This window comes from Rhinatrema bivittatum, chromosome 8, assembly GCF_901001135.1.
Source record: "Rhinatrema bivittatum chromosome 8, aRhiBiv1.1, whole genome shotgun sequence".
Taxonomy (NCBI): Eukaryota; Metazoa; Chordata; class Amphibia; order Gymnophiona; family Rhinatrematidae; genus Rhinatrema; species Rhinatrema bivittatum.
This window is the reverse complement of record NC_042622.1, coordinates 34,686,313-34,714,072: the sequence shown is the minus strand read 5'-3', so window position 1 is coordinate 34,714,072 and position 27,760 is coordinate 34,686,313. Positions and strand designations below refer to the sequence as shown.

General features: G+C 47.2%; 1 protein-coding gene across 1 annotated transcript in view; it reads left to right on the top strand.

The window, feature by feature from the left end:
- EYA2 (EYA transcriptional coactivator and phosphatase 2) overlaps positions 1–27,760 on the top strand; it is a 330,347-nt gene that overhangs the window by 294,565 nt on the left and 8,022 nt on the right. The window contains exons 11-15 of the mRNA XM_029613002.1: positions 10,023–10,081; positions 21,622–21,782; positions 22,825–22,939; positions 23,584–23,705; positions 26,264–26,364. Coding sequence (XP_029468862.1) covers positions 10,023–10,081; positions 21,622–21,782; positions 22,825–22,939; positions 23,584–23,705; positions 26,264–26,364 — 558 coding nt within the window. The remainder of the gene's footprint in view (positions 1–10,022; positions 10,082–21,621; positions 21,783–22,824; positions 22,940–23,583; positions 23,706–26,263; positions 26,365–27,760) is intronic.

The following is a 27,760-nucleotide window of genomic DNA, read 5'->3' as shown; positions in this document are numbered from 1 at the left end:
CCTCATTCCACTGTGTGTGGAGGGAAGGTATTGATTGATTTTAATGTGGGCTTCCCCTACTCCCCTGGCTATTAAGAAACCATGGAGACATCTAGATGTTATGCTGTTTGTTTTTGCTGCTGTTTTCTATCATTTAAGGTCTTGTCAGCCTTGGTGTAAGAAGTTCCACAAACTATTTCACTTTTCAGATGAGCTAACGCTGAATAATTAATTTGGAACAAAACAAGTTATTCTTGTAAAATTGGTCCTCATTCCAGACTGCAGGCTTGAACTACCATGGGGATTCTGCCTGTTGTAATGAACCCTCGCGTACTTTAAATAGATACGTTCAGCTGTTTTTGTGGATGGGGTAGAATTTGGTGTGTTTTATCTTATTACTGGAATATGGCCATTGCATTCTTGAATAGCGTGCTGCACATCAAGTGCATGATGTGACAAGCACTGACCATTATTATTAACAGAAGCACCTAAACTAAGCAAATGTAACAGCAAAAGGGAGATTTTCAGTATAGGCATAATTCCCACGAATTGTGCATGGAATCTTTTGTAGAAATAAAAGCCAACAATAGGGATGACAGGAGAAATCACGATAACATTTGTTTTGTGTCATTTCCTATCTGAAACACAAAAAAAAAAAAAAAAAAACCCCAGCAAAAATTTCATTTCATTTTATTCCTGCGTTTTAGAGTGCTAAAACTCAGAAACAAAACAAAGGATAGGCAACGAAAAATGAAAGCTTTTCCCATTACACACCCCTAGTCAACAAACATTTACACTACCTTCCCAATCGACTGACTCAATATATTTCGAGTAGCTTTTAGTTCTGCGCTCACTCTGCAGTGATCTGATGAAGGAATTATAAATCCCAAATGCTACTCAAAAATATATTGCAAGGTCAGTAATAAAGTACCGCCAACTAACTGAATGGAGACTTCAATTTATATGTATTTAACTGCTCTGACACAATCATCATACAACTTTATGCATGAAATAGTCAGGCATATGCAGTGCATTTGTTTAAAAGTGACATGTGCCATCAAATAAAGAGAACTTTTAGTAGATTATTGAGGGAACACATTGATAAGGATAAATAGAAACTAAAACAAATTAACCTTCATGGTGGGATATCATCTGTATGTTAAGCTTCAATGAAAAGCAACCACTTCAAAAAGTTAGGATGGTCACCAATATGTCACAGTGCTACCTTACATCAGGAAGGACAGACGAGTGTATACATTAATCAGGATGAAAACCACTGTTAGTGGCTTGAAATGATGTTTAATTTAAAAATATATAAACTGCCCTTCAGGATGACCCAATCCAGTCAAGATGTTGTACAGTCATTAGAACAAAACAACCCATTATTAAATCCCAAAGTTCAGTATCAGTCTACCAGTGCTATTGGCGCACTGCTTACAAATTATAGCTTTCAGTGGTGGAGAGGCCTTCGGGGTAATCTGAAAAAACATCGCCCATTTCAGACGAATATGCAGCTACTGAATTAAACAGGAGCAGCAGCTTTAAAAGTTAAAGTAGTATCGGATTTTGAGGGCTGGGGATGCTGTGGGGTGAGTTGTGGTCATTGGTCAAGGGTGAAACCCAGTGGCCGTACGCAGGCCTCATGATTGCATGGCCCCCGGCCCAGGACTGTCACTGCAGTGACCGGACTAGGCATGTTGTGGGAGCACGGGGGGGGGGGGAGGGGGTGTGAAATAGGGGAATAATCCCCAGGGAGTTACAAACGAAGGGGCACGGTGCCAGATCCCAGCCCTGCTTCGGACAGAGCTGGAAGTACCAAGGAGCAGAAGTTGTGTTTGTTAGATGGAGCTATGCCTTGGCTGTTGTAATCATTCTTGTGAGGTCTGGTCGGTGAGCACATGGTAGAAAAGGGAGCTTGAGGAACTCCCAACGCAGGTGAGGCCCTAGGTAGTGGACCAGTGAATAGGGTTCTCTGCTGGCTTACGAGCCCCGTAGCCAAGAGTTCACCTTCAGCCCTGCCTCATTCAAGAAATGCAACAGTATACACAAGAAGAGGACACACCATAAATTTATATTTTTTATTAATGTGTACAAATATAACCTAACATTAAAATTCTCTCTAGCACATACACACTCATACATTAAAATCACTTATCTTTTAATCTCAAGATGTAAATCTTTAACAAGATCAATCACTAATACACAGATTCAACATTTTTTAAACCATTTAACATCATTACAGTAAGTATTAGAAGCGATGTTGGTCCTTATATCCTACAAAGATCTTCGTTTCACCCCTTTTTTTTTTTAAGGGCTTCCTCAGGCATGGACTTAAAACATCAAAAAACACATGCCAATAATTTCTTAAACACTTCTCATATCTTCTCCATCATATTTTTGAGTAGTATCTGCATATATCTCTTAGAATTCAGGCCCCAAGTTTTCCAAGATACACTTCACAAAATCTTTTACTTTTTTGTATCAGAACAACGATACAAACAGCCACCATGGAATTACCGCACTATCAGTCTTTAACACCACCCGGTGCACATCTCAGAATCACAGGTTCTTATCCAAACTTCACCTTAATCAGGAACACATTCATATAAACCAACGGATTTTTCAAAAGGGATAGGATAGGTTATATTTGTACACATTAATAAAAAATATAAAGTTATGGTGTGTCCTCTTCTTGTGTATACTGTTGTATTCTGAAAGGAAGAGGTAGTGATTGGTTGAACCCTTGGTGTAACCAGTGGCGTAGCCAGAATTGATTTTTTGGGTGGGCACAAGGTTAACATGGGTGGGCTGTAGGCATGCAGGTCTACTAGTTGTTTTTTTACTGATAAATAATGCCAAATTATTTAGCATAGCATTCACATCTACGCCTAAGTATGAGGTTTACTTAATGATACAAACATAATTCACGGTGATTTGTGGTACTTTAGCCTTCTTATTATTACGATTTTATACACGGCTCCTACTTGTCCATAAATTTTGAGAGAGCGGGTGTGTTGCTTATATTTAAATTGCTAACATCTCAAAATATAGATATATATTTTTACCTTTGTTGTCGTCTGATCTTTGTATTTTTCTAATCAGTTGGTCCTGGTCTCTTTTTCCCTTATAGCTCATTTCCTAATTCCTTTTCAGTGTCTTTCTTCTATTACTGTCTTCTTCCCTTCCACACACACACACACACACATACACACATACACGCTTTCTCTCACAGACTCCCTCTCACACACTCAAGCTGTTACTCTCATATGCTCTCCCCCCCCCTCACAAGCTCACATTCAAGTTCTCACTTTCTCACCCCTCCCCAGGCTTATATTCTTATGCACACACAGACGCACATCCAGGCACCCATTCTCACCCACACACATAAACCCAGACTCCCAGTCTCACCCACACATATTCAAGCTCCCATTCTCATCCATACATATACACATTTAAGGTACTATTCTCACCCACACATACACACATTCAAGCACCCATTCTTATCCACATATTCAAGCTTCCATTCTCACCCACCCACACAAACCCAGGCTCTCATTCTCACCCATATATACACACATTCAAGCTCCCATTCTCACCCACCCACAAACCCAGGCTCCCATTCTCAACCACACATACACACATTCGAGCTCCCATTCACCCACATATTCAAGCTTCCATTCTCACCCACATACACACCCAGGCTCCAGTTTTCACCCACACACACTCTCATTCTCATCCACACATACACATTCAAGCACGTGCACAGCTTCCGCTTTCTCCCCCAGAGCAGGAAGATCAGCTGCCTCTCCTGCTGCCACCGGCCTCCTGCTATCTTCGGGCGTCGGGCGGTATGGCCCGCCGAACCTCCTGTCGGGGGGGGGGGGGGGGGGGAAGCGCAGCGCACAACGTCCGCTTCCTCCCCCCCAAGCAGGAAGATCGGCGGGCAGTACGGCCCGACGCCCGAAGATAGCAGGAGGCCGGTGGCAGCAGGAGAGGCAGCTGATCTTCCTGCTCTGGGGGAGAAAGCGGAAGCTGTGCGCGGCGCTTCCGCTCCCCCAAACAGGAAGTTCGGCGGGCCGTTTGGTCCGAAGATAGCCGGAGAACGGGTGGCAGCAGGAGAGGCAGCTGATCTTCCTGCATTGGGGGGGAGGAAGCGGAAGCTGCGCGCGGCGCTTCCGCTCCCCCCCCGAACAGGAAGACCGGTTGGCCGTACGGCCGCAGCAGCGTTTCCCCACGTGTGCCGTGATGGCGCGCGAGGCGTGGGTTCTCTTGTTCGCTGTCGCGGGGATGGGATCCCGCGACAGCCTTGCAGTTCCGGTGCCAGTTGGGTGGGCCTGGGTCTAAGTTGGGTGGGCACCTGCCCACCCAGGCCCACCCGTGGCTACGCCACTGGGTGTAACTAAGAAATGGGCGGTCAAGCCAGGCAGATAATACGGGGCCAGCAGTGAATAGCTGCGTCCATCTGGTGTAAGTGTAAACGTGAAGCTAGGGATCTGTGTATGGAGCAGCTTGGAGAAAAGGCCTGTCCACGACGCATACTGAGAACAAGGGTCAGAGAGAGAGAAAAAGAATTGCCCACACCGCATAGGAAGGAGAAATGTATAAAATGGAAAAACACAGCAGACATGGTAGATGATGTCTTTTTCTGAGCAGGCAAGGGTAATATCCCATCTGCCGGCTGGAGAAGCTTGACCGCTTGCAGGATTTCACTTTAGGAAAAGGTTACTCATGGGGGGGGAGGGGTGACTTAATTTTATATACCCCCCCCCCAATTTCTGCAAGCCGTACAGGCCTACGGGTGTTTTGCACTTTGTTCTCGTTGAGCCTGCAAGCAGATTTTCAAAGGGAAACTGAAGGGGCCCGCAGCACCGCAGGTGCTTTGCTGCCCGTGGACGTTGCAGGCGCAAAGTCGTTGCCATAAAGCACGCGTGGGAATGAAATCCCCGCACGTTCCCTCGGTCCCTTGTGGCACCTGGAAAAGTACCTGCATTCGTTTTACCTGCGGGGTCGATGGGAAGGGGCGATATTCAGTCCCAGATTATACCCAGGTTACTGCTTAGTGACCGGGGTAAAAATAGCTCCCCCCCCCCCCCCCCCCCCCCGATTAGTCTGAGTTATTCAGTAACTAAGGGGCAGAGATGGATCTCCATCTCTTCTCAGCCCTGAACTCTGGCTGCTTATGTTCAGCTGAGACTGGGGTTCCGTTAAGAAAAAAAACGTTTCTTCTGATTAATCTAAGTCGCACGCCAGGCTGGGGAAGCAGGAGATACAAGAACATTTCTGTGGATGATTGTGGCTGGTTCTAAAGGGACGCGAGAGCAAGCAATTACCATTGGGCTTCTGCTGGAAAATACATTCAGATTAGCTGCACTTTACAGCCATTGGAAGTCGGGAAGGCGCACCCAAAACAAAAGAGAGAGAGAGAAGACCGTTTGGACTCTCACCAAAGCGGTGCCTTTTTGGAGATCCGTGCACGGTCAGCGAGAGCCGATGAGCACGGGCCGTTTCGGCGGCTGAACCGTCTGCTAAAGCTATAGAACAGCGCCACCCAGTGCCGCCGCGCGGTCCTGCGCACGGCGCGTGAGCACGTCCTACACGTGCGCACAGAGCCTGCTGTGTAAGCCCAGGTGGCTGCCCCTTGCAGGCTTGCCAAGTACACGAGCCACAGGAACGGGAAGCTATACAGACAAGCGTGTGGGCGAGTACTGTTCAGCCTCGGGGAAATTAGATTTCCAGAAGTGAGGGCTAATAAAGACACTCAAATACAGAGCACATATGTGTTATGATTGATAACAAAGGAGCAACTGAGCTGTCCATGTGGGTCATACGCCCTGCAAACATTACCAGTATGGATACTTCTAGAAAGCAATTTTTCTATTAAGTACATGTTTTGTTCTTTTATTCCCCAGCCTTTATTTTCATATAACTAGCGATGTGCATGTTGCCACTTTGTGGGCCCTGTGTGTTAAGCATTTTTCACATGGACAGAAAATGGATGGCAACTTTAGTACGTAGGCCCCTCATCACAGTGACTTTAAAGATGTAATTTCACTGCCAGCAGCAAGTGAGATCCTGGAGATAAATGAACCCACAAGTACAGCTAGGATTGCTAAAAATCATCCTCTGGCTTGAGAATCTAAAGTCACAAACTGATTTGGCTTTTACCATATCCAACACGGAGCAAAGGGGGTGGCCTTGGGGGTTACGGTGCAGAGCTGGAATGCAGAAGACCAGCATTCAAATCCTGCTTTTTACTGCCATTTGCTGTAACCTTTGCCTCTGGTACCCGCTTACAGGCCGATGCAATATCATGCGCACAGGTTAACCCGCGGTTGGACGCGCATTCATAACCCCTGATGCAATAAGGGGGATCCGCGTGTAGCTAATGGCGCTCGCCACATGTAAATGCCATGTTGATGAGCGCTGTTAGCTAGTACACCCGAGGTAAAACAAAAAAATAACCGTGCACCCGGAGCTGACGTTAAGCCTTGAGGCACCCCCAAAATCTGAAAGAAACTACTACTTTTCTGAGGTTCCTCTGACTTAATATCGTCGCGATATTAAATCTGAGGAATGACAGAAAGCAGCAATATAAAAAAAAAAAGTCTTCATGGCGATCGGGTTAGGAAACCAGACGTTCAAATTTACGAACGCCCATTTTCCTAACCCGTGGCTATGCACGCCTCCCAATGCCGAGGAGGCGCTAGGGACGCCCACCTTATCCCTAGTGCGTCCTTTTTAGTGTGGCAGCTCATTTGCCTATTGCATCGAGCGCCCAGGAGAGGTCAATGTGCGCGCGGTAAAAAAAACCAGGCGCCGAGTTTAGACGCACGTTTTTTACGCGCACCTTATTGCATCGGTCTGCTAGTAAGTTCTGTGGTCTGTAAATAAACTGCATACAGTGCCTTGGTTTGGGTCATTATATAAATACTGAAGTAAAATAAATTTATCTAGGCCGACTGGATGGCCCAGTTGGTCTTTTTCTACCACCCTAAACACGCTGCTCAAATGGCGTTAATTAGCATTTTCCTCTGCTCTCATGATCTGAAACTGTGACTGGCGCTCAGTAGGCGGTCAAAGTGAACATTTTGAACATGCCTGAAACTTTTTATTTTGCAAGCCCATGCAAAAAAAAAAATGTTTGTGCAAGTTTACTGCATAGGCCCCCTAAACGTCCAAGGACTGAGGACGACCTTGCAAATGTGAATTTCTCGTAAGCCTGAGCGGCAAGAAAGCCGAGGGTAAACTTTCAGTTTAGCAGAAAGGTGTGAACAGTCCTGCACCTTAAGGCAAACAGAGAAATCTTGGTCCGTTCCGTTCAGTTCAAGACATGTCCCTCCCTTGCTCACGGCTTTTCTTCACGTGGCTGTTCGGGTCGAGGAGCTTTCTGCCTTTGGCTGCGATTCGAAGCGCAGGGTCTGAGCTGAGGATGGGCCCCTTCTTGGCCCCTTTGGCTGAGACTGAGATCCTGTTAAGATATGCGGAGCGGGCTGGGGGCGGTCAATGCTCTGGCCACCCGACCCCCGTTGGGGACGTGATGTAGCAACCATTGCTAAAGTCGGAGGATTTAAACTTCCTGCTCACAAAAAAAAAAAAAGAAAGGAGGCAAATAAAAAATTAGCCTGGTACCCACCTATTAAAATATGGTCTGAATCCGTGCATGGTCCAGCTCTGTGTTTCACTTGGTAATTGATAGCTCGGTGAATGGGGGCTATGAGGGTAGCGTCTCAGTAAGTGTCGTGGTATTTTATTAAGCCAGAAATGCGATAGTTAACTGTTGTCGCACCGCAGCCTATTGAACAATTCATTGGAAAATGAGAAAAGCAGATCCCCCCGCAAATGCCTTTCTCCTTGCATGACGCCAAATACAATGCTACTAAAAATATTATTCTGCTGTGCCTTGGACGGCCAGGCCATTGCTGTTCTGCGTGGGGCATGTAAGGGAGAAAGCTGGGGTTAATTTTACATTCTGAGGTTGGTTCTCATTAGAGAGACCATGCGTAATGATACAGTAAGGAAGGAACTGGAGATAAGAAACTGAATTCAATTTAGCACGTTCAAAGCTCTTGGGAGAAGAACATCTTTTAGGAATTCCAGCTAAGGGGGGGCACAGCTTACCCTGAAAGCGCATGGATAAAACTGCAGCTTCTCCCTGGCTTTCTAAGAAGGGGGGAGCCGGATGGCCAAAGAAGCTAAAAAATAGCTCAGGCTCCCTACCGCTTTCTTCAAGACCCACGCCATAGATTTTCAACAAGATTGGGTCATTCGAGATTTAAAAATCTCCTCCGAGGTTAGAGCAGAAATAAAAGGGGGAGATGGTTCTCCCCTAATTTTTTTTTTTTTCTCTTGGCTTGGCCACTTTTCTCCTTCCCCTGGGCTCGCAGCCTAATAAGAACCTGCTCTGGCCTCCTAGACCATGACGTCTCGTAGGCGGAAGAGGGCCACAGGCTTTAGCCTGCTGGTGGCTTCATCTCCTTTTGCCCTGTTTTGGCACAATAAGTGCATCTTTTAAGATGGCCGCAAGGGGTCGCTGTAAGAAAGATGCCTGACAGTGCTTCCTTTTCTCTCACTTTCTCTGTTGTCCCCCCTTCTCTCTTCCCCACTACCCTCAGTGGTACTTTCACTTACTATTACTAGCACTTACAAAATATAGGGGCGGATTTTCAGAGCCCTGCTCGCGTAAATCCGCCCAAAACCGGGCGGATTTACGCGAGCAGGGCCCTGCGCGCCGGGAAGCCTATTTTACATAGGCCTCCCGGCGCGCGCAGAGCCCCGGGACTCGCGTAAGTCCTGGGGTTCTCGGAGGGGGGCGTGTCGGGGGCGTGTCGGGGGGCGGGCCCGGTCGTCGCGGCGTTCCGGGGGCGTGTCGGCAGCGTTTTGGGGGCGGTACGGGGGCGTGGCTACGGCCCGGGGGCGTGGCCGCGCCCTCCGTACCCGCCCCCAGGTCGCGGCCCGGCGCGCAGCAGGCCCGCTGGCGCGCGGGGATTTACATCTCCCTCCGGGAGGCGTAAATCCCCCGACAAAGGTAAGGGGGGGGTGTAGACAGGGCCGGGTGGGTGGGTTAGGTAGGGGAAGGGAGGGTAAGGTGAGGGGAGGGCAAAGGAAAGTTCCCTCCGAGGCCGCTCTGATTTCGGAGCGGCCTTGGAGGGAACGGGGGGAGGCAGCGCGGCTCGGCGCGCGCAGGCTATACAAAATCGATAGCCTTGCGCGCGCCGATCCAGGATTTTAGTGGATACGCGCGGCTCCGCGCGTATCTACTAAAATCCAGCGTACTTTTGCTTGAGTCTGATGCGCAAGCAAAAGTAGGCAGATCGCGCTTCTTTTAAAATCTACCCCATAGTGTGTTGCACTGAGGTGTCATTTTCTTTGTAGATGGATATGTTTTCAGCTCCTGGGTGTAGGGGAAGGGAAGCCCCAGCCATAAATTGCTCAGTTGTGACATCTAGTGGCTGGAACGAGGTTGAGTGCAATACTAGGCTACAGAGGCAATCTTGCTTTGTGGCTCCCAGACAAGGTTGATCGCTGCAGTGATTGGGTTAGGGAAGGATATTAAAAAATAAAAAAAAGGACGGGGAGGGCAGAATTCCCTGGATAATTGCAGATTTAAGCTCTTGCACTATTGACTAACAGAGGCCATTTCCAATTGAGCTGGGAGCCTAAAGGAGCAGGAGGAAATTGCAGGGGGGTCAGAACTACAATGTATAAAAACAAAAATACACCCAGAAACTCTGATCTATTTTACCAGGGAAAATATATACACCCAGCAACTTCTTTTAGATAAATATGAATTCAGCCACCTTTTCCCACCGAAGAAGAGCTGCCATTTTGACCTTGGACACTCTTGTTTGGACAGTAAACCTATTTGTGTTTTCTGGGCAGCAGGTGCTTGACTTTTTAGTAATCCGATTCATTCATTCTCTGGAATCTGCTCCGGGATACTGGCGCAGAAGTGGAGGCGTTTCTGCCTTCAGCACACTGCTGGTATTGAAAACCAAGTCCAACAAACTTCAACCTGAAAGAAATGTATATTTTGTGTTTCTTAGGACTGTGACCAGATACACATAGACGATGTGTCTTCTGATGACAACGGGCAAGACTTAAGGTGAGGAATTTCCTGAAACACAATCTGCAGTCCAATTATTTCCTGTTCACAGAGACAGCTGGAGGCTAATTAACGGTGTGAATAACATTATTGGTCTTCTTGCTTCCTCTTGCACTCCTTATGTGTTTTAACATACACGAGTATCATTTCTCCTTGCCTCTAAGCTGTTAAATCTTGAGCACTGCAACTGTTTTCCTAACCTTAGGTCTTATATATTAACTTTGTTTTCAGCATTTTGTCTGCCTGATAAAGCAACATCTATCAATAAGGGAAAAAAAAGCTTTGGATGCAGTTGCATAATTTGCCCAAAAACGTCTTCACACTGCCTTTTCTAGGGCCATGGTTGGCAGCGAGTACCCTGTGGAAGTTAGGAAGCCTTTGCGAAAGTTTAGCTAACTGCAATCGACCAGTTTCCATCTACTCTAACTTTTGACAACCTGCCTATACAAATCTCAAAAGACCTGCGCAACTTTGGCGTAATCCTTGAGTCCACCCTGAGCCCGCACAGCCAAATTAAAACTGTAGGTCGATCATCCTTCCTAACCCAAATTAAAAACTTCTCCGCCATTTAAAACCTCTCCTTGATCCTTCTGACTTGCAGGCATTAATGCACCCCAGTCTTGATTCTGCAACTCACTCTACACAGGCTTTACCGCTGTACCTCCTCAGACCTCTGCAGATGGTTCAAAACGCAACTGCCCATTTGCTCTCTGGCGCATGACTCCACAACCACATATCCCTAGGCCTTCATTGGCATCCAATACAGCAACGCATGCAATATAAACTTGCATCATAATGCATAACCTGCTCAATAATGTTACCTCCCTGGATTAGTTCAACGCTCCTTGTCAGGACTCGGTCCCTTTTGGAAGTTCCTTCCCTTCACACAGTGCGATTATCAGTAACTCGAGAGAGAATTTTTTCGATAGCAGGACTGCTACTCTGGAGCTCCCTTCCTGATCTTTGAAGGACTCTAAGGGATTTTTAAAAAGTATTAAAAGCATATCTATATAAAGCAGCATTCTTAGTAGATATGCAATGTTCTCCTCACATTCAGGCCGATACAGTTTTGGAAGCGCGTTTTCGTCGCGCTAGCTTTACTCCTTATTCAGTAAGGGGTAATAGCGCATCAAAAACGCGCGTCCAACCCCCCCCCCCCCCCCCCCCCCCCCCCCCCCGAAACTAATAGTGCCCGCAACATGCAAATGCATGTTGATGGCCCTATTAGGTATTCCCATGCAATTCATAAAGCAAAATGTGCAGCCAAGCCGCACATTTTACTTTCAGAAATTAGCACCTACCCAAAGGTAGGCGTTAATTTCTGCCAGCGCCGGGAAAGTGCACAGAAAAGCAGTAAAAACTGCTTTTCTGTGCACCCTATGACTTAATATTATGGCGATATAGCCCCAAAAGTAAAAAAAAAAAAAAAAAGTAAAAATTAAAAAAGAAAAAAAATTAAAAATCGGCCCACGGCCCGCGGGTTGGAAGACGGATGCTCAATTTTGCCGGCGTCCGTTTTCCGAACCCGTGGCTGTCAGCGGGTTTGAGAACCGATGCCGGCAAAATTGAGCGTCGGCTGTCAAACCCGCTGACAGCCGCCGCTCCTTTTACCGCCGGCCCTAATTTGCATAGGCCACCCTCCTGAATCTAGCGCCCAGGAGAGTGGCCTATGCGCGCACCTGCTCTCCCGCACGTTTTTCTGCATCGGCCTGATTATTTGTCATCTGCAGAATTACAACAGCATATTGAACGCTATACAAGGCATTATTTTTTGTGTTGATGTGACTCGTATTTTTATGTTATAGGTTAACATTTTTCTCTGTATATGTATCATTATGTACCCTGCCTTGAACTCTGGAGGGTGCTGGCAACAAATACTTTCAAATAAATAAATAAATAACAGTGCTGCAGGGGGTTTAAAAGAAATGCACCCTTACTCACTTTTCGAGTCTTGCTGTTGCATTGACAGCTTAACATGCAAATGTGAACTCCAGTCTTTAGGTAGCAGTCAAGTGTGTCCCAGGGAGCACACTGGGGCCTGTCTGACTGTCAGTAAGTCTATGAGGATAATTTTCAAACTGCTCCACACAGCGGCATATACACGCTTATATAGCCACACGTGGACCTACTATATTATTTTAAAACCCATGCGTATCACATATGCACGTATTATAAAATACACCTTTCTCTACCCCGCATCGTGCATGCATGTGTATGCAATGCATTGGAAACTTATTTTTTCTACAAATTTAAAAAATATATGCATGAAAATAAAGTAGGACTTTGTAAAAACTTGATTCACGCATGCAAGTGGTAGGATTTTAAAACATGTGCGCGTAATTGAAATTACTGGTGGAGTTTACTAATTACTACATCGGTTCACCCAGTCCTCCTGCAGGCCATCGAGAGCCTTCTGGGTTAACAGTTCACCCAGACCTCCCACCCAGCCAGTCATACACGATAAAGAAGTCTGATATCAATTGCTCAGGATAATGTAAAATTATATAAGTTGCCAAATGTATGTGCGCGTGTTTTAAAATAGCAACTTAAGTGCATAACTGTTGGCCTCACCCTGGGATGCCCCTAAACCATGCCTTTATTTCCACATGTATATGTGTGCGCAAAATGTAAAGTACGCACGTAGTTTCGACTTTTAGAAAATAGCGATTATGCATATATATATATATATATATATATATATATATATACACACACACACACATCTCTGTTACTCAGCATTACCAAGTCTGTTAATTCTGAATCCACACAGAGAGGTCAAGATTGAGATTGACAACTTTGCTTTAAAGTTCAACAAAATCACCTGCATGCTAAGAGATGGGGATATGGCTTCGTTCTTATTTGAGCAGAATCATTGGCAGGATTCAGTCTTCAGATGGAATAAATGTCATGTCATAGCCCAGAGTGTGTGAAGAGAGACAGAAAGGTTTGTTCTGGAGCTAAGGCCTGCAGAGGTCACTTACAACATGGACCCTGAGGGGTGAATTTTGAGAGTTATACACATAAAATATTAGCATAGAGAGAGAGAGAGAGAGACATTTGTGCTTTTTCTAGTGGTTTTTTTTTTGTTCTCATCCATAGGAAGTTTATCTTTAGACAGAAACAATGGTGCCCTACGCAAGGCAGATTTGCTGCTATTTCTCTTCTGGTACGATTTAGAAACAATTTAGTAATTGTATTATCAGACTGAAATAGACTTATGGGCTGTAATCAGGGGTGGATTGTGGTAAACGTCCTTTAGTGCAGAGGACTTTTTCAGGTAGTGCAAAAAGTGAGCTATAGCCAAGGGGGAGATACTCCAACCAGGCCCTTTACCTGTTTTGTTTCTATGGGAGATAGGCTTAGTGCACTTGAACTAAATTATTTATTGACGTGGGGTGGGGAGTTCACCTAAACCACCTGGGATCCTACTTGGAAATGCCAGGAGCTAAGCAGAAGGCAGTTTGGTCCCATGGCTATTAATAGAGGCTGAGTTCGCTGTTGCTGAGGCTGTGGCGGGCCAGGGAATGGCATACACACACACACACACACACATATATACACACACCCACACACACACACACACACACCCACATGCACGCACACACACACACGCACACATATACACACACACCCACATGCACGCACACACACACACATATACACACCCACCCACACATATACACACCCACCCACATGCACGCACACACACACACGCACACACACATATACACACACGCACACATATACACACACACCCACACGCACGCACACACACATATACACACACACACCCACACGCACACATATACACACACACCCACACGCACACATATACACACACACCCACACGCACACACACACACGCACACACACATATACACACACACACCCACACGCACACATATACACACACACACACACGCACACACAAGCACGCACGCACCCACACACACACCCACCCACACATATACACACACACCCACATGCACGCACACACACACACACGCACACACACACCCACACGCACACATATACACACACACACACAAGCACGCACGCACCCACACGCACACACACACATATACACACACCCCCACATGCACACACCCACCCACACCCCCACATGCACACACGAGTTACCAGGTCAAGCCCTGGTCACACTCACTCACTCACTCTCCTTCATCACATTGCTCTCCCTGCAGCCCCAGGCGCCTCTGGCCTGGCACGAGAACGCGTTGGTCTTGGCCAGCAGGGTGGCTGAGATTGCAGCACTTGGGCCCCCAAGCGCATGCATAGGGAAAAGCTGCAAGTTTGACAGCGGCAGGCTACAATGCGGGCGGACAAAGTTGGCGATGAGGTCGCGCAGAGTGGCTCTGCCGTGTGCATGCACTGCCTTGCAGAATTCCTCAAAGGTTTGGCCTCCGGCCAGTGGGTGCCTGAACAACTGCAGGGGCCTCAGCATCTCCTGCCGACCTGAAGAAGGGGGGGGGAGGGGAGGGGATGAGTGGCCGGCGGAGCCATCCCCATGGTGTCATTGCCGAAGGCGTATCCGAGCAGGCCGGCACTGAGCGAGTGTTTTTAAAAACTCACAGGCCAGCGATGCTAATTCTCGCCCAGAGCTGGCCCTGCTCGTCCCCTGCTCTTCTTTCCTTCATTAGCTGGCACTACAGGAAAGGCCTCTCCCGCCCCCGCAGTGACCCCCCCTGGAAGGTGCCCGATCCCCTGCTAGGCCATTCTTCCACAGCTTGATATTGGAGCAGTTATCCAATGATGACGATGGCACGTGTGCCCTTTCAAGATCACATGTGTCACCTCTCCAGGTAGGGAGGACCCGGGTAGCTTCATAAGCTCACGTGCAGCGTCATCGTTCCATAATTCTTATGGGTCTGAAAGGTATTAGAACCTGCAAAGAACTCCAGGATCTTCTCCAAAACTGGTAGGGCTCGCTGACCTTCATTTTCAGGAAAGAGTTTAAACACTCGGGGACGTTTTACCCCTAACCAGAAGGCTTGGGGGAAAGCCTGCATGGAGCATCAGTGGCTACTACCCTTAAAAAAAAAAAAAACAACAAACTTGCTGGGTAGACTGGATGGACCATTTTGGTCTTGATCTGCCATCATTCACTATGTTACTGTGTTACTCAAAGTTCGGATGTAATCATCAGAACCAATGATGCCATTTGGGAGAGGGGGCAGGGATTGGGGGAGGGGGGAGGGTTTCAAGGCTTCTCTTAGTATCTCCTGGAAGAGAACGGGAATACGTTCTGGGTTTTTAGTGCAGAAAATCTCCATTGTAATTATCATCGACCCTTTGCCCAAATTAAACAAAAACAAATGTAAAGATTTTAGGTTACTTATTTTGTGATGACTTGTAATGCTCCTTCTCCTTTCTCGCCAGAATGGGCTTCCGTTCCTGTTTAAACAAAAAAAAAAAAAAAAAAAATCCGCATTTGTGAAGTGTTCTGCAGCTTTGTGATCTTTGGCTGGGATCCACACTGTATTATCATGACTAGCTGAGACCTGCCAAACTCTCTGACATTTTTACATAAGGACTGGCTTCCTCCGCATCCACACTTGTTTTCCACAGTCAGATAATGGTTTTATCAGCTGTCTTTAATGAGAAAACATTCAGTGGGGACTTGCTGTTTGCCACAGGTTAAAATGCTGCAGGAATGTACCAGAAGGCTGGGCTTTTTCTCGCCACTTAGAGTAATGGCGTATCTCGGCGTCAACAAATAGGTGTTTTGTAGCCCTAGGGGCAGGCAACTAGTCCCCGCGTCATGCGCCGATTGGGTTTTCAAGCTATCCTCGCACTGAATCTTTATGAAATGCGTTTTTCGGGCACTGTCTCCGTTGCGTGCAGAGGAGTCTCATGCATATTCTTTGCGGCTGTCCTGAAAACCTGACCCGCTTGCGGCACTCAAGGACCCGCCGGGCCTGCCTCTGGCATAGCTTATCTTTTTTCCTATCACTGTAGCCACGTACAAGTTTTGTTATGTTTGTGTCAGTCATTTCTCAATGGATGGTCTTTCATTTGATGACGCAGTTCTTCCTAGAGAGAGGACCCTCCTGTACGCCAGATCCCACCTTCAAAAACAGTTTCCCTGAGTTTTGCACTCATTTTGGAACCCAGTACTTGCTCAGTATGTTTTTGAAGAGTTAACGCACTGAGCGGATCGAGCTAATCAAGGGGGAGAGAACGATTTTCAGCCAAAAAGATTTGTGTTGCCCCTGGCAAATAAAAATAATCATGTTCTGAGTACAAAATATTTTGCCAGCAGGAAACCTGCACATCGTCACAACTCTGCTTAGATTTGGATTTTAGATGGAATAACTCTCTTTTCTAAGTCCAGGCTCAGCTGTAGGAAAAACAGGTCTTTCTCCTCCCCCAGAAGAGGCACAGGGAGGAACCCAGAAGTTCATACATGAGGTTCACACACTGGACGGGGGCAGTTTTCAGTAAAATGAGTATGTTTGTATCAGCAGTGCGGGCAGTGCCTTTTGCTGTAGGTATGGTTACATGACAGCATGATAGACTGGGGTGAATGGGAAAGTAAGAGAGTGTGTGTGTGTGTACAGTGTATGAGAGAGCCTGTAAGGGTGAGGTACGATTGACAGGAGAAGGGGCACGCATGGTTAGTGTGCAGCAGAGAAAATGGTAGAGGAATGAATTAGCAAAGGAGTTAGGCGTGTAAAACTAGCCTGTGCGTGCGTAAATAGCTTGTACTCGCATACATGCCATTTTATAAGCATCTAGAAGTACACGTGTTTTTGGTTTCGCGCGCACGTTTACAAGGGCAGAAAAGAGAGACTTAGGGGGGTTCCGGGGCAGGGGCTAAGAGTTAAGGGGTAGATTTGGTGATGCGCGCATGTTATAAAATATGATACCCGCATGCACGTATGTGCCCGATTTTATATCGGAGCGCACATGTGCGGGCGGGTTGTGACTCGGGCGCACAAGGAGGGGTGATTTTCAAAAAAAAAAACGGTGCAGCGATGCGATTGCGCCATTCCCCTCCCAGTCCGCTCCAATAAGGAGCGAACTGGGAGGGAACTTCCCTATCCCCCTACTTACCCTTCCTCCCTTTACCCCTCTCCTCCCTGACCCCTAAACCTGTTTTTTTTTTGTTTTTGAACTTACTCGCTCTCCTGAGCTGCCAGCACGCGTTTCCCCGGGACAGAGCTTAATGGCCGCTGTCCCTGCCGACCCTCGCCCCTGGTCCACCCCTTTTACAGAGCCCGGCACTTCCATGCATACCGGGAGATACGCACCTGGCCGGGCCGTTTCGAAAATGCGCTTGGCACGTGTGAGGCCCGGCCACACACATATCTCTGAGTATTTGCTTACGCCAGTCTTTAAAAATTTACCTGGGAGCATGTAAGTTGCTATTTTATAAGAGGCTTACGCAAGAACATTTGGCAACTTATTCACGCCGTTTACGCCTGCTAATTATCTTGCATAATTGATATCAAAGCCATCTGTTGTCTGCTGTTGGTTGGCTGGCAGGACTGAGGAAAGTATCAGCAAACTGGTGATTTCAATTATGCGTGCATTTTTTTTAAATATACTGACTTAAGTGCGTAAATCAGGGTTATAGGCAAGCAAGTTATATTTTTTTCGCGCGTAAAATGTACGCACATGTGTTTTATAAAGTAAGAAATGTATGTCCTTGTAACGTGTTGCAGGTATTCGTGCATAACCAAACATTCGTGCAAATCTCGTGGGGTAGACACACACATATTTTATAATCTCTGCGTATGTTATACATGCTGAGGTAGATCTTAAAGTACACCGGATTTTATAAGATACGCACGTAGCCGCACGTATCTTATAAAATCCGGGGTCGGCGCGTGCAAGGCTGCGCAAAATCGGCAGCCTGCGCGTGCTGAACCGCACAGCCTGCCTCCGTTCCCTCCGCATCCCCCCCTTACCTTTGTTGTGCAAGTTGCGCCTGCTTGAAGCAGGCGTAACGTGCGTGCGCCGCCTCAGCATCCCCCGGCACAGGCCGCAGTGCCGGGGGACTCGGGACCGCCCTCCTGGCCCGTCCCCAAACCGTCACCACGCCCCCGGACCTGCCCTGGACCGCCCCCTGACCCCGGACATGCCCCCCCCCCTCCCGGACACGTCCCCTCCCTTACGAAGCCCCGGGACTTACGCGCGTCCCGGGGCTTTGTGCGCGCCGGCGGCCTATGCAAAATAGGCCGCCGGCGCACACACATGGCTTTTAAAATCTAGCCCATAGCTTATAAACCACTGTAGTAGATTTCCTCGTGGCCATATACGTGTGTGTATGGGGCCATGCAGAGTTTTTGTCTCTTTAAGAGCAGCTTTTGCCATGAAAAGCGCATACCAAGGATTTTCAGCCAAAAGCAGTTTTTGGGCTTGATTCACTAACATTTTTGCTCATAGACACAGAAGGGAGAAAAGGCCTTGGTAAGTCTTCCTTCTCATGGCGTGTGATAGAGGGAAGTAGCACAACTTGAGTAAAGGTAACTTGGGCAGGAGAGGAAAAGAACAGGAGCACAATCGCTCCCAGGGATGGTGACTCTCAAACCGCTGCATGTGTGCACATTTGCATGCATACGTTGGCCTGTGCCCAGGGACGCCTCTACGTGCACACCTGCGCCCAATTTTAAATGGGTGTGCGGAAATGCCACTTCTAGCGCCTAAATCAGGGGATTTGGAAAGGGGCACCCGCTAACAACTTTACCAGTTCGTCCCCGGTTCGCCAAGTTAAGAGAGAGGTCCTCCAACCGCCCCCCTGCCGGTTTGCTAGTCTTCACTCCCCCCCCAGTAAGTCCCGAACATTAAAACCCTGCAGATCTGCCTGGCTTTCCTTAATTTTTAACTTACACGGCATCCATGGCAAAAGTAAAGTTACAAGACAGGGGATCCCGGCACGCGCTGGTTTGCAAAAGTATCTGTGTGCGCTTCTCAAATTCTCACCCCAAAACACCGTAAGCCACCCAGACCACGCCCACACCCACGCCCCACCCTTTTTTGGAAAGCTTTCAAGATGTGCACGCTGCGGAAGATACGCACAAATCTCAGCGGCTTTTAAAATCTGACCTCAATCTCAAACACTTCCTCTACGCTGACGATATTCAGGTCCTGATCCCCATCAAGGAGTCACTCGCAAAAACACTGTCTCACTGGGAAACCTGCCTCCAAAATATCAAACAGCTTCTCACAAGTCTCAACCTGATACTAAATTCATCAAAAACGGAACTTCTAATCATCACACCAGAAAACAGCTCCCTCACACACACTCATCCAACCTTACCAAACACTACACAAGTGAGAGACCTAGGAGTTCTAATTGACAATCACCTAAACCTGAAAGCCAACATCAACAAAACCACCAGAGACTGCTTTTATAAGCTCCAAGTGTTGAAAAGAATACGGCCTCTCTTCCACACACATGACTTTAGAACGATTCTACAATCAATCATTTTCGCAAAGCTGGACTATTGTAACACCATCATGCTTGGTCTCCCTTCATCACACACCAAACCATTGCAAATGGTCCAAAATGCCTCCGCCCGTATACTCACTAACACCAGGAGAAGAGAACACATAACACCTATCCTGATGGGCCTCCACTGGCTGCCTATCCACTTCAGAATAATCTACAAGGCCATTCTCACCATTTTCAAAAACATCCATCAATTAGCCCCAATCGATCTCCATATCCCCCTCCGATTACACTGCTCAACAAGACCGACAAGAGATGCTTACAAAGGATCTCTTCAAGTACCTCCAGCCAAAACTACCAGACACATCACGCTTAGAGATCGGGCCTTCTCCACAGCCGGTCCAACTTTATGGAACTCGATTCCCCCGGATCTTAGAATGGAACCCAGCATCTCAACATTCAAGAAAAGACTCAAGACGTGGCTGTTCACGCAGGCCTTTCCTAACTCCAACATTACTTAACTCCCTTCAAACAACATACTTCGCTAGTAATAGCATTAATAGCCACCTCTTATAATGTTATTATATATATATATATATATATATATATATATAATTATCTGATCTTCATTTTCCTTCTTACTCCAAGTTATTGATTCCCTGTTACATGTAACTGCTTTTCTGCACCATTGTTCAAATTCTAAAGTTTATTGCACCCCTGTTTCTTGTGAACCAGCATGATGGGACTACCGTCTTGAATGTTGGTATATAAAAAACTTAAATAAATAAATAAAAATAAAATAAATCTGCTCGTCGCACGCTAAGAGCCCAATTCCTTCGCGCATCCGCTAATTAATGCAAAATTCACCTCACAGTGGATAATGCAGGAGTGAGCAAAGTGTGGCTCGTAAGGCCAGAATTAGGGCCATCTCCCCCTTTTTTTCTGGCCCATTTACCTCAATGTAACGTTGATGGTCTCCGGCCCGCCGGCACTGCTGGGTCAACGTTGTGGGTGTTGGCGCTTCATCCCAGGCCTTTGATGATGGTGATGGCGGGCCAGTGGGTCAGAGACGACGAAGATCACATCACGCAGGCTGCTCGGGACATTGGCGGGGTGCTCCTTTAATCTTTTCTCCTCCCCGGTCCCTCTGGCATGAGACGGGGGCAGTTAGGGGGGGGGGGGAAAGCTTCATGAGCGGAGCTTTGATGAGGAGTCCCCCCTGCTCCCGGACTCGGGACTCCTCAGCCCCTGATGCAAGTGAGAGTCACAATTGTGGCCCTGACTGAAAAAAAAGTGCCCATCACTGTTGTTATGGGAGCTGTGCAGCGGTGACCAGGGACCGAGATAGTCCAGCCCTCGGTGTTAGTAAATTTAAGCAGGGAGGCAAATAAAAAGGAGCAAAGAAGCGTAAGTGTGTGGGAGAATAAACAGCTCCTGGATTTAATGGAAGGTATTATTGGCGCATCTGAGGTGGCAGCTCTTGTGTGCCCCAGATTACTTATTTTGAGCTGTAGTAAATATTTTTTGTCTACCTTCTGTACCTCCCAGATTAACCCCTTCTATGAGGAGGCTAATCGGCGAAAACTGGGGGCTAACCAATCCCTGAAATCACAGCAGAGTAGCCTCTTGGAGTTATGAGAGGGGGGTGTAACAGTGTAAATAACAAAAAGAGAGTTAAAAAAAAAATAAACTGGGGGTTAAAATAAGTGCTAAAATGGATTGGTTTCCTCTCCTCCGGCTGCAAACATTCAAAAGTATTTTGGTGTTCAGGCAATGGCAATGGAAGTATTAGAACAACCTGGGACGTGTGTGCACGAGGTCAAAAGTCAGGTCTCATTTTCTTCTTAAAATTATGACCCAACATGATACATTTAACCCCTTCCCCTTACAAAAGAAAAAAAAAAGAATATTTATATCATAGAAAATGGAAAAACTGGAAAATAGAAAATGGGAAGGAGAAAGAGAAGAGAAATACAAATCATCTCTCTCTGGTTTTTCACCAGACATCCTCGCGGGCTTTGCGTTTGGCACGGCCGTCGTTTTTCTCCCAGTTTGATTGTTTCCACAATTTGGACTCTGTGGATCTTTAATTGCACTAACGCTGTTCTCCCGTCCGCCCCCGCAGCACGTACAACTTTTCAGCAGATGGTTTCCACAGCTCAGCGGCCGGTGCAAACCTCTGCCTGGGCTCTGGTGTCCACGGGGGAGTCGACTGGATGAGGAAGCTGGCGTTCCGTTACCGGAGAGTGAAGGAGATGTACAACACCTACAGAAACAACGTAGGAGGTGAGCATCCAGCCAGAGGAGAGTTTGTGCGGGGACTCCGCCAGGGTGGAGTAGAGGTAATTCAGTCCCTGCCGCAGGAAATGCACAGCGGAAAGCTCTTGCTTCAGCTGTTCGGGGGCATTGCCGAAGCAGAAATGGCTGCTCACGGCAGCAAACCTCTTTACTAACTGATAATGTGTACATATGCCTGGCTTGTGACTGAGTTCTTCCATAAAGCCACTTGAGCTCAAAGTCTTAAAAAGAAAATTCAAAATCCTACAGTGACTGATTTAATGTTTTGTCTTTTTTTTTCTTTTCTTTTCTTTTTTTTTTAATCTTTTTGCGTACTTTCCATTATATTTTTTAAGTATTTCTTTTAACTTCGGTGTGAAAAAAAAGCCCTTATGCGCTGGTTAAATTTGTCTCTTTGGAGACCCGATAACCGTCCCGCCTGCGACCCGATCAGGATCACCTGTGGAAAGTGTGTGGGGGGGAGGGGGGTGCAGGGAAGGGGACAGATAATCGCATCACCTCCCCTATTGAAAAGGTCGCATCACCTCCCCTATTGAAAAGGTCATAGCGGAAAAGCACTCAAAATCCATGCATGCAGAATATTCTCTTATTCTCTCACTCACTCTTCAGGTTTCTGGCATTTTATAATAACGCAGTCAACGTCAGCAGATAAAGACCAAAATGGCCCATCCGGCCTGCCCAGTAGCAACTAGCCTCCTTTGGTACATACGCATACAGCTTCCCATATATATATGACCCTGCCCCCGGTCTCTAGTGAGATCTTTTCTCTACTCCATCCCCTGGACTTTCCTCCCGCCTCATCCTGTCTTGACTCGCTAGTCTGGCGCAGTCCCACCTGCACTGTTGGGGTTTTAGGGGGGTTGCCTACAGCCTGTGTTCAGCGTAAGGGAAACGTTTCACCCTCACCTTGGCTGCTCGGGGCAGGGTGCGCCGAAGCGTGACGCAGCCGAGTCCTTGCGCCCCCCCTCCCCCCCCCGTGACAGCTGAATCGCAGAAGCTGATGGCCCTGCTTTGTCGCCTCACGCCCTAGGTTTGATAGGAGCCCCCAAGAGGGAGACCTGGCTGCAGCTGAGAGCGGAAATGGAAGCGCTGACCGACCTCTGGCTCACGCACGCCCTGAAGGCCCTGAATTTGATACATTCCAGGTAAGCGGGGCGAGGTCCGCGGCCTCGGGGGGCCTCTCCCGGCTCTGCAGCTGACAGGAAGGTCCTTGGTTGGAAGACGTGGGGGCACCGCGTGACGCCGGTAGGGGCTCGGCGTTGTTTTAGAGTTGCGCTGCACGTTCGTTTCGTTTTGGGGATTTACAGCGCATCGTGTTACAGAAAGGGTCTGGCACTATCCTACCTCGCGTTCTAAGCTTTAGACAAGAAGTTATACAAAGCTGATGGTTACAGGCCACGATTCAGGCAGGATACAAACCAGCCAAGGTTTCCAAATGCTTAGCAGACCTGCCGGGTTTGTGCCCCTGAAAAATCTCTTAGGGATTATTGTTAAAACACACAGAAGACCTGAGCTGGTAAAGACCTTAAGGGGAAGCCTGATTTATGTGTCCCAAATGACCCAGTGTAAGTGAAGACGGGATTTCACTGGGGCTATAAATCACTGCTTGCGATAAACCTGATGTGTACCGTGGCTCTCGATAGTCTTAACTCAATCTAAATCTGTGCACTGTGGCGTTTTTAGGGACTTTTCTCCTAACTCTATAAAAACTGCTTTTTGTTTTCAGCGCTCTCGCATGCTCCCGACACTTTCCCGTTTAACTCTTGTTTGGGGGTTTTTTTATTTCTAGACCTAACTGTGTAAACGTCTTGGTCACCACCACTCAGCTCATACCGGCCCTGGCTAAGGTCCTCCTCTACGGATTAGGGACAGTCTTCCCTATCGAGAACATTTATAGTGCAACAAAGACAGGTAAGGGGAGTCTTCTGCCGTGAGGGGAAAGGAACAAGGACTCACTGTAGTGTCGCCGGGGGGGCGGACCCTTTCCTGGCAGCCTGTCTGATTTTGGCGGCTCTTTGCAATACAGCAAAGCGTGGCGGTCAGGAATGGGAAGGGGTCTGGGAGTTAGATGGAGGACGGGGCTTGTGAGAATCAGAGAAGAAGCTAAGCTGGGCTGAAGCACTGACCCGGCAGAAGTGATGGGGGGGGGGGGGGGGGAGGCCAGCACAGTAACCTGGGACAGGGATGGGAGTTGGGTAAAAGTCATTGACAGAGGAGCTGCTTGCTGCCGATTTCTATGTTCAGTTCCTTCCCCCCCAAGAGGAAGACAACTGGGCAGATTGTATTTGCCAATTAGTCTCTTATTATATCGTCATTTCCCATGTTGCTATGGTGAATTTAAAGGGACGCCTGAGGGCTGTTCCTCATAGGAAGCAGGTTGCAATCCCATTGCATCTATGAAAAGCAGGACGACAAGGCAGAGAGTGCAGGGTGTAAAACCGGGACTGGTTCAGCATGCAGCTCCCTAATCACCCAACTAAATGGAAATTACGGACATAGAGCTCTGTCTTAAAAAAAAAAACAAAAAAACATGAAACGGAATCTAAAAGGAGGCGATCTAAATTCTCTGCTTCTATTTCACACAATACTTAGTTGTAGAAGTGAAAGCAGTAAAATAGTCTCCTTTTAAATGCCCAACGAGGAAGGGGAGGAAAGAGGACGGTTATCGTTACTTTACTGTAAGTTTATGAAGCGCTTTGAGTTTCTCTGCGTAATCTCTTTCCACCTGCTCGCTTTTTACCCTGCCCGTCGGCGGTCACTCTGCGCCCTCCTCGCAGCGCGGGGGGGGGGGGGGGGGGGCTCTTCTGTATCGGGTCGGTGCCCGCTGCCTGCCGCCAGGGCCCCTCTTCTTTCCACTTCATTTGAACCAGGCTGGGTAGTCGGGGCAGGGAAGAATTCCCCCAGCCGTGGCAGCGCCGCCGCTCACCGTGGTGCAGTGAAGACTGCCCCTGCGGCGTTTAGATTTCACCGGTGAAAGGATTCCTTACAGCGTGCTTGCTGTGGCACGCGGGGGAAGCAGTGACCATTAATGACCTTACTGGTTTGCTGAGAAAGGTCCCTCGTCCCCACTGAAGATCTAGGCTCGCAGTTTGCGTGCCGACGTGACCTCGCAGTCTGTTTCTACAGCTACACATAAGAGGGTTTTACCGAGCAGAACTGGACACGATGCAAACTGTCCCCCTGCATGCTAACATGAAGAATGTTCTCCGCGTGCCGAAGCAATTATGTGCACCGAGCTGCTTCCGAGTGTAATGCAGAGCAGGGACAGGGTTAATGTACGTTTGAACAAGGAAGCGATGAAGATGCATAACACGAAGACAGAGACCAACTGATCTGATTCCGTTTCTAATATTAACTCAATGCAAGGATTTCTATGGGTCCTTAGAAAAGTGGCCTTCAGAAGAACCCACCAGCTTCTCGCTATTTTCATCAGTTTAAGAGTACAGACTAATTGATGACTAATGCAGGAAGTTATTGCACTCCTAGAAATATTTATTTATTTTTATGAAAGACGTTTCCGAACCGCCTTGTAGAATTTCAGATGACTTAATATAAAACTTTGGTATGAACATTTAATATAATGAAATGGGGTCAAGTGACTGAAACCATTTTTCCATGTTTTTTTAATGGAGATTTGTGCTGGGTGCACCAGATGAGCTGTTTCAGTTGAGAATGAATAACTTTAACTGGCTGTTCTCAAAGCATAAAGCTGGTTAAATAGTGATGCCAAGAAAAAAAAACCAACCCAGCAAACGAGCCTGCCGTTCCAATTGCCCACCTCCATGAAACCAATGTCCCCATCCGCCTGAGCCTCCCAAATAGTAACAAACCTTTGTGGGCCTGGAGACCTGGAAAGGCTCCCTCCCTGCCAAATAGAATGAAACTGAAAGCCCTTTCCGGAAGGCACCCTCTCGCCTCCCCCAAAACCACTTAACCGTGGCCAGGATCTCAGAATAATCATCCACTTCCCAGCAGGCTCAGCATTGTTTTCAACAGCAACCCTGGTAGCGCTGTTTGGCTAACTCTCAACACCATCCCTTTCCGTATTCCAATAAAGGTAACTAGGTGAGGGTAGCCGATTACTCCAAACCTGGCATTTATCTGGATAGCCTTTCAGTGCTGACCTCCAGCGTGTGTATTGTGTGCAGCTGAATCCATGCCAGTTTGATTTGGATGAAGAGGAGGGTGGGCAGCTGGTGCTTCCGTGCTGGGTGGGAATCAGGTGCAGCTATTCTCCCAAGATGGGGCTCACCTCTGCCAGATAAACCAAGTTACATTTCCTCTTATTCTTGCACTTTTCTCCAGCGTTTGTGTGAACTCAAATAAATAAATAAATAAATTGGAATTTCCCCAAATCTCATTTTTCTCAGCATGTCACATCATGGAAAGCAAACTGTGTAATGTCTGCACCAGACAAATCTGCTCCCTGCGCTCTCTGTGCCACTGTCTGTTTTCTTTCTTTTTTTTAGGAAAAGAGAGCTGCTTTGAGAGAATAATGCAGAGGTTTGGAAGGAAAGCTGTGTATGTTGTAATAGGAGACGGTGTCGAAGAGGAACAGGGAGCGAAAAAGGTGATTTATTTTGTTCCACTTAGAATTTTCACATTTCCAGTTGAATTGACCTTTCTGTAGTACAGTAACATTCTGCCCCTGAAAAACTGTAATGTCGTCACAGTTTTCGGCTGCTACAATCATTCCCGTAACGCATAGCTTTCCCTAATACTCCTTTCTGCCTTGACTCATTATCCTCCAATGTTCGTCCCGATTTTTCAACTTAAAATATTCCTAAAATAGTGGCTGCCATTGAGGAAAAGGAAACTGTATTGTGCTGTCCCCTCTCTTGGCACTGTTCTAAGGCATCAGATGTACGGTTCCCTATGGCATTTGCACCATGCCAAGACGAGTGATTTTGTAACTAGCACTGGCAGAGCGATGGTTTCCAGGTCCTTCATTTATTTATTTTATTTATTTAACAGTTTTTTATACCGACCTTCATAGTAGATAACCATATCAGATCGGTTTACATTTTAACAAGGGTAAACTGAGGTAACAATTCTGGTAAACAATAGATAACAAAGGAAAAGGAAAAATAAAAAGCAGATATAAATAAGTCAGTAGAGGATTCAACATAAGCTATGAAGGGACAAGTGAGTACAGTGGCATGCACTGTGTTCCAGAACCTATGGGCACAGGGGCGGCTCAAGGAAACAGGTGAGATGGCGCCTTCCACCCCCCCCCCCCCCCCCCCCCCCCCAAGGCATGGCATGGGTCAAATCCCCAAAAGAACGAAGGGGGGAGTAACCCATGGAGCCTGGCCCTTTAAATGACTTGAGATGCTGGGAAAGGGTGGGACACAGTGAAGCTGCCAAGCCTACCCCCACTCCAGGGAACCCTACTGCCTGCCTCCCACACTTCCCCAACATTAGAAAACTGGGGAAGTGGAAAATGGGTGAATGGCAAAAGTCTGTGTGAGGGCCCGCGTCCCCCCCCTACCCAACCCTCACCACACAGAAATTATGCAGGTCTGATAACAATTTACATGAAAAAGAGCACTCCAAGTACATAGCACTTACAGCAACTCCTGTACATTATATTTCAAGCACTGCTGTGGGGCCAACAAGGCCTATTTTGTTTAATTTGCTCGTAAAAAAGTATCAGAGTTGTTCTTGCAAACATTTTAAGTCCAACCTCTTTTTTAACAATAATGAGCTGGAAGTAGTGGAATACAAAAAAAATTTAAATTAAATAAATCAATATAGGACTGTTGTAAAGTGCATTGGGTTTGAGCTTGGCCTTCAGAAAGCCATGAATAAAATGAACTACAAATTACAGTATAATAAACATCCCATACCAAAACTGCCCTAACTGCCAGCACTCAAACAGTAAGAACCCTACATATGAAACTGCAACACTGCAAATATTACACCAGCCTTAAACCAAAAATACACTTCCTATTAGGAAAACAGAA